Source organism: Patagioenas fasciata, chromosome 2 (assembly GCF_037038585.1).
Source record: "Patagioenas fasciata isolate bPatFas1 chromosome 2, bPatFas1.hap1, whole genome shotgun sequence".
Lineage (NCBI taxonomy): Eukaryota > Metazoa > Chordata > Aves > Columbiformes > Columbidae > Patagioenas > Patagioenas fasciata.
The window spans coordinates 164478417-164491568 of NC_092521.1; the positions used below are offsets into that span (position 1 = coordinate 164478417).

Below are 13152 nucleotides of genomic sequence, written 5' to 3' on the forward strand. Positions count from 1 at the left end.
AGCAATTGATATAAACTGTCCAAGGAGAAGTATCCAAATAAGCCATGAATCATCATGAAAATGGTAGTTATAACTTATTTTGGAAGGATATATTTATATATATATATTTTAAACTGAGAAACAAAACCGATGTTGAAATCAATCATCTTTTGACTATAAAACCACTAGACATCGAACTACAGTCTGAAATGGCTCCGTTATTTGGGGTTTTCACAATGTGACTGAACAGAATACGGCCAACAGTGCAGGGAAGAATCCTCTGAAGAGGCAGCCCTACGGATCTAAACACGGTCCTGTCCCCTTCCACTATCTCTATGCTAGGTTGGAGTAAAAGATGGCTATGCTAGAGCGTTATTTAGAAATAATCAATACAATCTGACAAACAAGACACCACAAATACAAAACACTGATAAAAAACCCCAAAGAACTGAAGATGTTGACTACTGCAACGTCTACCACAAAACTACCTATGAGGTACTAGTGCTACCGGAGGGCACAAAATATTCCTGTTGATGTTTCAAGCTTTAGGAAACGTCTGATTTTCTAACTCCAGATTGCACCTTGATAGAACAAAACCCACATGTTCCAAATTTTGAGATGCAGTAAATTTCCGATAGCGATCAACGCAGTGTTATTTTATTTCATGCCCAGCTTTAATACACGGCTTTACTCGCACGCTATTTGTTCTAATTTCTCACTATAACCATGGTAACTTGTCAGCCTTTCATATTGGCATTATGAGCAATGCATGGAGGCTACATTATGAGCCAAGCCCATATGTGATGGTGTTACCATGGAAACACTTACCCACACACTAGCAGACAAAAGTACACACTGCCAGACAAAGAAGCAGAAAAGAAGGGGAAAAAATTAAGATAGTACCAAGTGTGGAAATAATTATCCATAGAAAACCCAGTCAAAAGTCCAGTGAGGGGGTGAATGGAGGAACAAACCTTGGCTAGACTGGCTGTGAAGAGAACACATTCAAAGAGCTCTCCCATCCTTTGAAGAAACTCATCCACATGTGGTCGTTTCAACACATAAACCTGGAATGACAGTGACAATTTGGGTCAAAAGGTGTTTAAAGCAAAAGGAAAAACACATTAAAAAATAACTTAAAACACCTCCTGTAATGCTAACACCGGAAGAGACAAAAGTTAGCATGGAATGAGTTCAGATGAAATGCTAAAAGGCAAAAAAAATAGCATATACGAGATAAAAGTAGACATCCAGTAATGAGAAATATGAATGCACGGGCTGCCAAGCCCCGTGCTGATGATGCTACAGCATCATCTGAGTGACTCTGCTTGAAAAACCTCATTAAAGGAGAAGAGAGACAGTGGGGCTGCTCAAGAAGAGGACTCAGATGTCTCAACCCAAGCGGTTTTGGTGCTGGGATCCTCAGTCCCGCCGAGCTCTACCGGAGGAATAAATCAATCTGATGCAACCTCCATGCTGACAGCAATTGCACAATAGGGAACTGTTTTCTTCCTGGGGTTAATTCTTTCATTTTTCCAATTCCAGGTGCGAAGCATCGTAGCTCGTTATGGATAATTATTAATTGTGTGGCTCTGTAGAGAGCTTCCACCAAAAATCTTCACGGAATGTGCAGCAAAAGCTGCTTTGTAAACGCGGTGGCGAGGTCTCCAGTGTATTTTACTGTGACCTTACCGTGAAGACGGGCAATACCCGGGATTTCTCTGGAGCAGCTTTGCTTTCTGCAACGTTATCTTGCCTTTCTGCACCGCCAACACGCAGCTCCTGTCAACAACCTGATTAATAAACCTTCGAGCCTCCTCGCTTTGCTTTTCAGAGCGAGCAAGACAATTTGCATGTGCAAAAAAAACCCACCGAGATAAGAGAATTGCAGCTCGGGAAGCTGACAAGCAGCTCACAATACATTGAGAAGCCAAAGAGGGGAGTCTGCTTGAAAAGTATTTATCTGTTTTGTTTGCGCTCAGATTAAAAGTTGGAGAGAAAACACTGGTGGCGTTTTATCTTCGGCGCTTGGCAAATAATCCTTAACGCTGGAAATTTCAAGGCTGAATACAGGGAGGAATGATGCAATTGCAGGAATTTCTGTCTTTGATATGTTGAGCTAGATTAATTGTATGTGTTTTAGGAGACTCAGATTAATAAAGAGGTAAAAACCACGAGGCACCCAGAGAAAAAGCCTCAAGGAGAAATATATGGAAATAGCAGCTTGGACTGAAGTGTAACAAATAAAGCCTTTAGCAAAACAAGAACTAATAGGGACTTGAAATTGAAAACCTAAAGCTGAAAGCAAAGTTTATTAAAAACATGTATGATGGGGCTGTACCTTAATGACTAAAGCAGAAATGTTAATTACTTTTCCACTTTCTGCAGCGTAGAGCTCAGAGCATGAAGACCTGATCTGCTCTAAGCTATTTCTGTGAAGTTCAGCTAAACTATTTCTGGCTCCTCCAATTCAAGCAATACATTCAAACTTTGATACAGATACTAAATGATAACCCAGGTTTACCTTTTATTTGTTTAAACAGCTACAGCAGCACTTAACCAATCACATAAACGCGACGACTTCTGAATTAAAGACACTGCACAGATTTCCTTCAACACTCATCCTGTATTTCCCTAAGCACAAACCAAGTCATTGCTTCTCCTCCAATAATGCAATTAATTTTGCAGTTAAATTTTACTGCACCAAGTTGGTCTGTAGGGTTTCCTTTCCCAATTGTATCTTCATTTTTTTAAAGACACAAGTAGAAAGACACTTGCAGGGTACCCAAAAATGCATTATCCGACTTGCCAGTGATAAGAGGAAAGACTGCAAGATGAGTAACTCCTTAACTCTACAGCTCATTACGAAGTTCTTAATTATTTAGAATTTTATTATGTGTTGACATTTAATTATATATTTGGGATATTAATTATATTCCTACACTTACTCTTGAGGGACACCCCACAGTCTTGAAGTCATTCTTGGATAGTAAGTGCTGGAATTTAGTATTAACTTCCCTTTTAAACCTGAGTGTTTTCAGCCACAGCAAAACAAGCCTCCTCTTCGCTTTCCTCTTCTATCTCCTCCTCTGTCGGTGAAATATTTCCACGTGGAATGTAATTACAAACTCCAAGCCAAGGCATAACCCAGCTTCTCCATCAAGAGAGCGCCCAGTAGATCAACAGAGTAAATCTGGAGCAAAAGCTCCTCAACCACAGGCTTGCGGACAGGAGTGGGCTTATAAAAACAAGTATTTGTAATATGCACTTTTTCTAGCAATTTCTGGGTCTCCTAATACTGCAACTGTCAGCATTAGCTGTAAGCACACAGTATTTTTAAGTTATATTGTCTAATTTCTGCAGTTTAGAGCCCCTGATCCACCACAGCAGCCTCAACCTCCTCTACTTGAGTTTCTCCTTCTATTCAGCCTTAAATGTTTCCTGTTGGGCTCTGGCCAACACATTTGCTCCTCATACTAAATGCCTTATTAATAATGAATGTGGTCTCTGATGAAGTCTCCCCAAATTTTTCCCTTCATTCTCTCCCCTCTCTAAAAAGCCCCAAGTCCTTCAGTTCCCCCTTGGTTTTATTTTATTCCATTTTATTTTATTCCATTTTATTCCATTCCATTCCAACATTCCACTCCATTCCACTCCATCCTATCCCATTCCACTCCATCCTATCCCATTCCACTCCATCCCATTCCTATTCCATTTCTGTTCTACTCCACTCTATTCCATTCCATTCCACTCCATTCCATTCTTTTCAACAACCCTGGGTGTTTTGCAGCTCAACATACCTTAACACTCCACATGCTTATTCCCCCTTCAAGTTATTTTTTATTTCGAGAAGTCCTACTTAGATCCTGGAAGCGACCCCAAGCGCGCTGGTATCCTGGGCTACAAAATCTCTTTGGTTTCCTTCACATAAAAAGCTTTCTTCAGCTGACAGTGCAGCTCTTTTCTCCTATTCCTCCTCATTTGGAATTTCCCCCCCCACCTTTACTTTAGTAGCTGCTGGACTTGAATCTCAATGCCGCACGGTTATTTGTGGCTTGGATTTCTCCTCCCTCGCCTGATGTCTTCAGTTTTAGTCTCTAGACTAACCGGCTCCTGGCGTTTTTCTGAGATTTATATACTGTCTTCAGGGCATTAAAAAACAAGTTTTTCTGTACTGTATGCTCACCGATGTCTTCCTTATCACAGTAAGAATTTAGAGGAATACAGCCTTTCTTAAAATTATTATTTAAAATGAACCCTACTCTTCAAATGTTAAGGCACAAATGGAGCACTAGGCATGTTTTCACAGGACTCTCTACTTATAGCTGCTAATGGCAGAACACAAGTAATTATCTTTAATTGTTTCCAAGCATTTTGCATTTCCACATACATCTTCCGTACCTCAAAGCAGCCTTCACCTAAAGAGACTCTATTTGTAAACCAAAAGAGAAACTCAGCTCAATTTTAATCAATTAAATAAGACGCAAAGAATTGCCTTTCAAAAAGCAACCAAGTGTTCAAGTAACGACAAAGAAATCTGCCTGTGACAGCTCGAGCTCCTGTCATCTCCTGTTTTGTGGGCTGGATGCATCTTAACGTTGAGTAGAAAATAAAACACGTTCTTGAGCTGCATTTCTCTGGAATATGAAGTTGTGGTTGTCTCCTAGTGCAAGTAACCAAGAATAGGCCAGCTCGGATGGATACAGCCTATCCTGGATTACTTGAACCAGGCCACAGCCTTCTGGAAGAAAATCAATTAATTTCGTCCCTTCTAGAAAGAAAGTTTGTTATTTGAACAGCGTTTTCCCCCACCAAAAAAAACCCCACACCGTTTTGTACATTAGATTCAAAGTATACCTGACAAATGTTGCTTTAGTTTCTAACAACTAGCAATAAACAATTGTGAATCAAATACAAAAAAACACTTATAAACTAGTTTTACTCATTTAACAAACAAAGAATAAATTCCAAGTTATACCAAAGGGTAGGAACAACCCCAGGTTCCAGTATAAGTTGGGGAATGACCTATTAGAGAGCAGTGTAGGGGAAAGGGACCTGGGGGTCCTGGGGACAGCAGGGTGACCATGAACCAGCACTGGGCCCTTGTGGCCAGGAAGGCCAATGGTACCTGGGGTGGATTAGAAGGGGGGTGGTCAGTAGGTCAGAGAGGTTCTCCTGCCCCTCTACTCTGCCCTGGGGAGACCACACCTGGAATATTGTGCCCAGTTCTGGGCCCCTCAGTTCCAGAAGGACAGGGAATTGCTGGAGAGAGTCCAGGGCAGGGCAACAAAGATGCTGAAGGGAGTGGAGCATCTCCCGTGTGAGGAAAGGCTGAGGGAGCTGGGGCTCTGGAGCTTGGAGAAGAGGAGACTGAGGGGTGACCTCATTCATGGTGATCACTATGTAAAGGGTGAATGTCAGGAGGATGGAGCCAGGCTCCTCTTGGTGACAACCAGTGACAGGACAAGGGGTAATGGGTACAAACTGGAACACAAAAGGCTCCACTTAAATTTGAGAAGAAACTTCTTCATGGTGAGGGTGCCAGAGCCTGGCCCAGGTTGCCCAGGGAGGTTGTGGAGTCTCCTTCTCTGCAGACATTCAAACCCGCCTGGACACCTTCCTGTGGAACCTCAGCTGGGTGTTCCTGCTCTGGCAGGGGGACTGGACTGGATGAGCTTTCCAGGTCCCTTCCAATCCCAAACATTCTGTGATTTTGTGATATGTTTCAAGCGTTCAGCTCTGGTGAACATTACAGGTTTAATTACCCTGGATATTCAACTTTTCAACATAAAACAGGCACAGTATAGACACTGTCAAAGCAACTATCACTTTAAAGCACGTTTCAGTCCACTGGCTGATGTTTAGTAATTATTTTAAGAGTGAGAATGACACAGATGGTTTTTGTAACAGGAAATAAAACAAACTAGGAACTAACTTAATAAGCTATCAATTGTTCCAGAATAAAAACACAAAGATATTAGTCCAAGTAAAACCAATCCATACAAAAGACAACACTTCAGAATTTGAAGTATTTAAAATCTCCATCGAATCACATGCAGGGAACATCTGCAACTCAATAACTACATTATCTTTAACCTACAATAACCAACAGGAGACATTTCAAACAATTTGCAAGATTCATATACCAAAAAGGCTCAGCTCCACATGAACCAGTAAAACCCGTTCCCAGCAAGAACTTTAATGTCTGTCTGAAGAGGAAAATGTACTGTAATTTATTTCATTCAACATTTATAGAAATGACTACGGATTAAACACACCAAGCCAAGATACATGAAGGGGACTGGTTTTCAAATTACGCCTGTTTTGCATTTGCTGAAAATTATTTTACAGAGTCTTAAGTGAAGCTCTTAAGGAATAAGACATAAAAATTAGTCCCCTTGCAATATTGTGTGGACCTTTTAAAGATGCTCAAGTATATAAAACGTCCTATCAGAGGAACTTAAATTACTTACAGGAAGAAAAGGAGACAGAACTTAAACACAGATTGCCACAAGAACTGAATAAATGTCTGTTCTTTCTTAATACTTTTATAAACTTTTATCCCTATGAACTACCAACAGATTTTAAAGCCACTTTATGTCCTGATCGTCTGTAGAGAGAAATTACATATTCCAGTATTTTTTCTTCCAGGCCTGGTTTGAAAACCCATCCTTAGATCATTTCCAGTTTGAAAATGTTTTAAAATTGTTAAAGAGTCAAGTATTGAAGTCCTGAGATATCGTGAACAACTGGAAAAGCTAAAATCAAGACTTAGTAGTTAGAAACTACGTACCAGATCAAACAAGGATGATACATGGCTGGATGATACATGCCAGAGGACACAGATTTTGTATTTAGCAAAAGGACAAGTTATGGAGTTTAAAAAAAGAAAGGAAACGCTCCAGGACATCGTCCCAGGGCTCGGCCAACGGCGCTTACCTGATGTATGGTGCCATCGATTTCAACAGGAACGATGAAATCAGCGTTGCTAATTGGCTAGAAAGAACGACAAGGACATAAATCAACATTAAAGTATATTAAAGGGAAAATTTCACAGGCATAAAAGAGAAGAGCACACACTTCTCAATAAAAAGTTAATACATATTGCTGTGTATTAACTCTGTGTGAGTTGTGTTCACCAGACACTGCACCTCCCTCTTTCCTGTTTAAATAACCCCCACTACCACTGAGTGTGTTCACCAGCATAAATACCTATTTGCACAACCCCTTCATCAAGTCTGTGTGGATGATGGCAAAGAAACTCAGCTATGTGCTTTCCATATTCTACTCTGGGTCATCAATTAGTAATGAATTAAAGTAACACCTAAAGCTTATATTTGAATCAGTAGTTGCAACAAGGGAAGACTTCAGTCGTATGGTTAAATGATTCTTAAGATGTGATACCCAAGAACACGCTATACCAATCAAATTAAACATATAATCCCAACCATTTTAATGCAGAAGGGAAGAGCAGGCACACTCTGTCCAAGTCCTCAAATCCATTTTTCTAGCTTGTTGGATACGAGCTATTTCTTTAGACTTACTGCGAAAACCTGTTGGTCAAGGAAATTACTTTAGAAAGCTGAAAAATGTCCTTGTAGAGAGTTTAAGAGCCCCTGGTCTAATTTTGGTTGGGCAGCAGTGATGGTTGGAGGATGCACAGACAGCAACGTTTACTGGTTCCAATGGACATGGAATTGGGCAGGATCCTTTGGTGTGGCTCACACATTACGTCCACGATAAAAAAATCACGTAGACATGCCCGGCTGAAATTTGTAACTCACCCAACGATCTGCAGCTGGGAAATGGGTGAGATGCCAAGCGGCCAAATGCAGTTTGGATGATGAACAGACAATAAACTTCCCATCTAACGGCCTAAAATAAAGGTTGGGGGTTGTGTGGCTGGAAAACATCTTCACTTGGCTCTCTCAGACCTGCATGGACCTTCCCAGCTGGTTTTCTGGATCAGTCGATCTACTGATCTCAGGTACCAGCACAGTGGTGCCCCTGAAGAACGTGCAAGACTAAAAACAGTCGTAAAATCCATTTGGGGGGAGGTCAAAAGAGCAGAGAAGCAGCCAAGGAAGACAGACTGAGAAGGAGATCACAAACTGGTGAGCCTGAAGAGATGCTCTGTGAAAAATGGTAGGAAAGAAGAATCCTGCGTTGTCCACCTGACGGCATCAATTTGATCCCATTCCGTGGAAAAACGACCTTCTAATGATACAGTTCAACAACCTTCATGTGAGGAGAGCAAAATGACCGTAAGAATGTATATGGAGGGCAACACCCTCTCTCGGTAGCAAAGTACTATGGAAGATGCTTTGAACCCAGGTCAAGTGTTGCGTCATGAGAAGCTTTGCTGAATCTACTCATCCTGACCAGCCACTATTGGCAACCAAACCTCCGACGCTGGAAAACTCCATCCTGTTGATGACCGCTGTGCCAATAAGATCGAGAGAATTTTTGCTAACAAATAAAACTCACCCTTAGAGTTTGTCATGATAACCAAACTACTCGCAACTATGTATTTGCTTCCCCTGCTTGTACTTCAGATCAGGGGAGGGAAGGGAGGGGAAGGGAGGGGAAGGGAGGGGAAGGGAGGGGGAGGGAGGGAGGGAGAAGGGAGGGAGGGAGAAGGGAGGGAGGGAGAAGGGAGGGAGGGAGAAGGGAGGGAGGGAGAAGGGAGGGAGGGAGAAGGGAGGGAGGGAGAAGGGAGGGAGGGAGAAGGGAGGGAGGGAGAAGGGAGGGAGGGAGAAGGGAGGGAGGGAGAAGGGAGGGAGGGAGAAGGGAGGGAGGGAGAAGGGAGGGAGGGAGAAGGGAGGGAGGGAGAAGGGAGGGAGGGAGAAGGGAGGGAGGGAGAAGGGAGGGAGGGAGAAGGGAGGGAGGGAAGGAAGGAGGGAGAAGGGAGGGAGGGAAGGAAGGAGAAGGGAGGGAGGGAAGGAAGGAGAAGGGAGGGAGGGAAGGAAGGAGAAGGGAGGGAGGGAGGGAAGGAAGGAGAAGGGAGGGAGGGAAGGAAGGAGAAGGGAGGGAAGGAAGGAAGGAAGGAAGGAAGGAAGGAAGGAAGGAAGGAAGGAAGGAAGGAAGGAAGGAAGGAGAAGGGAGGGAAGGAAGGAAGGAAGGAAGGAAGGAGAAGGGAGGGAAGGAAGGAAGGAAGGAAGGAAGGAAGGAAGGAAGGAAGGAAGGAAGGAAGGAAGGAAGGAAGGAAGGAAGGAAGGAAGGAAGGAAGGAAGGAAGGAAGGAGAAGGGAAGGAAGGAAGGAAGGAAGGAAGGAAGGAAGGAAGGAAGGAAGGAAGGAAGGAGAAGGGAGGGAAGGAAGGAAGGAAGGAAGGAAGGAGAAGGGAGGGAAGGAAGGAAGGAAGGAAGGAGAAGGGAGGGAAGGAAGGAAGGAAGGAAGGAAGGAGAAGGGAGGGAAGGAAGGAAGGAAGGAAGGAGAAGGGAGGGAAGGAAGGAAGGAAGGAGAAGGGAGGGAGGGAAGGAAGGAAGGAGAAGGGAGGGAAGGAAGGAAGGAGAAGGGAGGGAGGGAAGGAAGGAGAAGGGAGGGAAGGAAGGAAGGAGAAGGGAGGGAAGGAAGGAAGGAGAAGGGAGGGAAGGAAGGATCTGCATGAGTTTGCCGGGTAAAGGCTTCAGGGGTTGCAGACGTGGAGCAGCAGATGCCCGAGTGGGACCCGCAGAGACAGTGTGAAAGAATACACTGTATTTCCATTGAAAATCTTCAGCTAGAACTGTTTCTATTTAATAATAATTTAAAAAAAAACTTCAGAGTTTTAAATGTTCTCAAAAAGTTTCACAGACAGTTTTGAATACGACTGCATTCCAGACTTGCATGTGGTTTAATTCATTTTATACAAAACCATGTTTACATCTCCTTGATTTAATAATTTATGATTTTTGCTTCTATTATTGTTTTATGATGGGAATGATAACTATAATGCCTATCTATTCCTTTTTTACTCTTGCCAAAGCACCCTAAACTTTATTCCTTTAATATGCACCTAACATGAAAGACTGGTACCTCCTTACAGCTTCACAAATACGCAGGGGCATAAAAAGGCAACAATTACCCTCCTTCAGATGTTGCTGCTTTCATAAAAGTGCACTTTAAATAATCCGCCTCTCTTGGTTGTGTTAAAAAAAAATCATCTTCATTTGAAATATGAAGCCTATTTCATAACAGAATTAGGAATTCTAAACCATCATGTGCTTTAAATAAAGCCTTTTGTACTAAAAATCACAAATTTATGTGGGTTTTTAGAGCTTTTAAGCAGGGACCTGCCTGGTAGGGCTGAACGTGGGGAAGAAAAAAGGTGACTAAAAGAAGTGGCAAAAGTAACTTGATTTTGCAGGCAGAATAGGTGTTAAAATCACTTTATGAAATAAAATCCAAATAGAAGCGCTGGGCAGTACCAGTCACCACACAACTAAGGCCATTTTCCTCCAACACTCAGTTTTCTCACATGCTACCATAGGGTTTCACATTAAAATCAAACCATCACAGCCCTAAGACTCCAATAGTGCAGAAATTCCAGCGTTTGCCTGACTCTATTTATTTCATGGAAAAAAAGGACCAGTTTTCTTTTCCTAACACAAAGCATTATTCAGCATTCAAGACTAAGTAGAATAACCTTTTGATTTTTCTGAAATATCTATTTAACATCATGTAAATGGCCTTTGAATAAATGGGATCATTAAAATGAGCCCACTAAGAAAGGACCCTGCAATAAAAGCAAAGCTCAGTCCTGCAAGAAAGGATCCAACCATTAAATGTGTAGTTCTTGAAAACTGGAACTGAGGGCCCAGAACTGGACACAATATTCCAGATGTGGTCTCCCCAGGCAGAGTAGAGGGGCAGGAGAACCTCTCTGACCTACTGACCACCCCCTTCTAATCCACCCCAGGTACCATTGGCCTTCCTGGCCACAAGGGCCCAGTGCTGGCTCATGGTCACCCTGCTGTCCCCAGGACCCTTTCCCCTACGCTGCTCTCTAATAGGTCATTCAGGTAACACTAAGCCTAATATTCCATTATTTGAATGTAAATTTAGATGTTTAAATTCAGCTATCCCTTACTATTTTTGAGTCTTTTTTAATTAGGAAAGCAGGACCTTCCCTCCCCAATCCAGCTGTGTTTCTAGTCCCATTAAAAAATCCTTCTGTACCAAGTCTGGGTATAGAAGACAATGACCTGGCATTGAGGTTTAGAGGTTCCTGTTCGCCACCACAAACTCTTATAGACCACGAGGAACAATAAAGACAGAGAATAATCTTAGTTTCAGTTTGAGGCACAGGAATATTTGTTCTAGTATCTCCTTATAAGGCCTTTTTTAAGTCAACAAAGACATCCTGTTGCCAGATTCTAACCACAAGATGAATTAGGGTTTGCATATTTAAACGCAGGATTCAAATGCTGAGCTGATGCGAGCAGTGAAAAATGTTGTGCCACCAAAACCAGAGGACTATAAAGTTGGCGGTAACTCTAGCTTGGAAATATACTCTTGATTCTTCAATATTCTCCAATATTGAAGTATAAAACTAACACTTTACCATTTATGATATTTGTTAGTTATAAACACTACCGGTACTCTGAGCCAGTTTATTTGTATTTCTGAAGTCTCCCCTTCTAACTTTAGCCCGACTTAAACAATAGAAAAATACCACGACTTCCACCACATGCTGAATTCCGAAGGGTTACAAAAATTGCTTCTACAAGATGAGCGACAACAGCTAAGTGTTATTTGCTTTCCTGTTGTGAATGCTAAATACTTAAATACACTCACTGCGATCAGGACAGCAGCCTGACATGGGAAGCAATCTCTGGCAGCAGCACAGAAATCCCTGGTTTAAGGTACATCTACCTAGTGTAAAGTTGTGTTGAGCTTCCGTTCTTCTAGACGAACTATGGCATCATTTAAACACCAAAAATAAAACTGTATCTCCAGAGCAACAGGTTTTGTACCTGTTAAAACCCAGGAATAGTCCCGGTTTAAAGCCACAAAGTCAATGACCACGCTGCAGTCGCTGTGACTTGCACAGAATCAAAAAACCAGCGGCGTCTGTGTTACTCTTACAGCTTAAATTAGGATGAATAATCAGAGGAGGAACGATGAGAACTACCAGGAGAGCCGGTGAGGCGAGTTAACGCGTTACGAGGCCGAGCGAGGCTCCCACCGCATCCACGGACACGTTCAAGTCGCCAAGAAACTGCTTTGGGTTTTTTTTACTTACCTTAAATGAACTGTGCACTAAAGTCTCATCTAAATCAATGACCACACACTTCTTCCCATAGTCTGATGCTGTCAGTTCTGGCAGGAGGTATTTAGCTGGTGGCTAAAAACAAAAAAGGAAAACAACAACAGAAAAGTAAAACCTCTATGGAAGGGGCACTCCCGCCAACATTACTATTCTAGTAGTTACTGGGAATTGAAATACACGACTCGAAGTTGCACGTTTTTCTGGCCTCATCTCAAGTACATGGATGGAAATTAATGGCTCATGCAATACCCTTACAGACTTCTACAGACTTGTTTAGAATGATCTCCAAAGCACTGGAAATGTAGATGGTAAAACCACCACTAGCTAAACAAACCGAAAAAAAGAGAAAAATAGCACATTCAATACAATATCTTTTCCAGTGGCCCTTTTCCTAATACCTTGGGTTTGGTTGCTGTTACCCTGCTCACGGTCAACACAATTTCCAGCCACACCACGCTGATGAACATTTAACATATTGTTATTTCCTATTGCTACGAACGTTTCTCAAGCGGAGAAACCAATCCTGAAGGAAGCCAGCAGTACTAATTTTATCTTCCAGAGTGCTGACCATGAGCATTCACATGGGTTATGTTCCCAATCAAGGTATTAAGAAGCAGTAACGAAAGCCCTCCCTCTTCTACAGTGTGCTGCCCTTACTAAAAAATGGCACAAATTACACAAATTGACATTTTTTTCTGAAAGCAAAGCAGTCAAATATTCTTCTGATCGCTTATTCCCCGCATTAACATCCCCATCTGCAACGTGGTTATGTTATTTTAGACTTTGGTGCTGTATGCTTTCTGAAATATCAGAAATGGGAGAGAACACTTCTGTTTGGAGCTGAAACACTTGCTGCCGCTTGCCTAAAGAGAGGGTTTTGATGGAGGACTGGCTTTATAGAAAAGTATCGATGGAGAGAAGC

General features: G+C 42.3%; 1 protein-coding gene across 7 annotated transcripts in view; it reads right to left on the minus strand.

Moving 5' to 3' along the window:
• The window catches only part of CTDSPL (CTD small phosphatase like), an 86729-nt gene that overhangs the window by 8273 nt on the left and 65304 nt on the right, over positions 1–13152 (minus strand). For all 7 annotated transcript variants that reach the window (XM_065829797.2, XM_065829799.2, XM_065829802.2 and 4 more), the window contains 3 exons: positions 12204–12305; positions 6919–6975; positions 954–1046 (listed from right to left, as the gene is read on the minus strand). In XM_065829797.2, coding sequence (XP_065685869.1) covers positions 954–1046; positions 6919–6975; positions 12204–12305 — 252 coding nt within the window. The remainder of the gene's footprint in view (positions 1–953; positions 1047–6918; positions 6976–12203; positions 12306–13152) is intronic.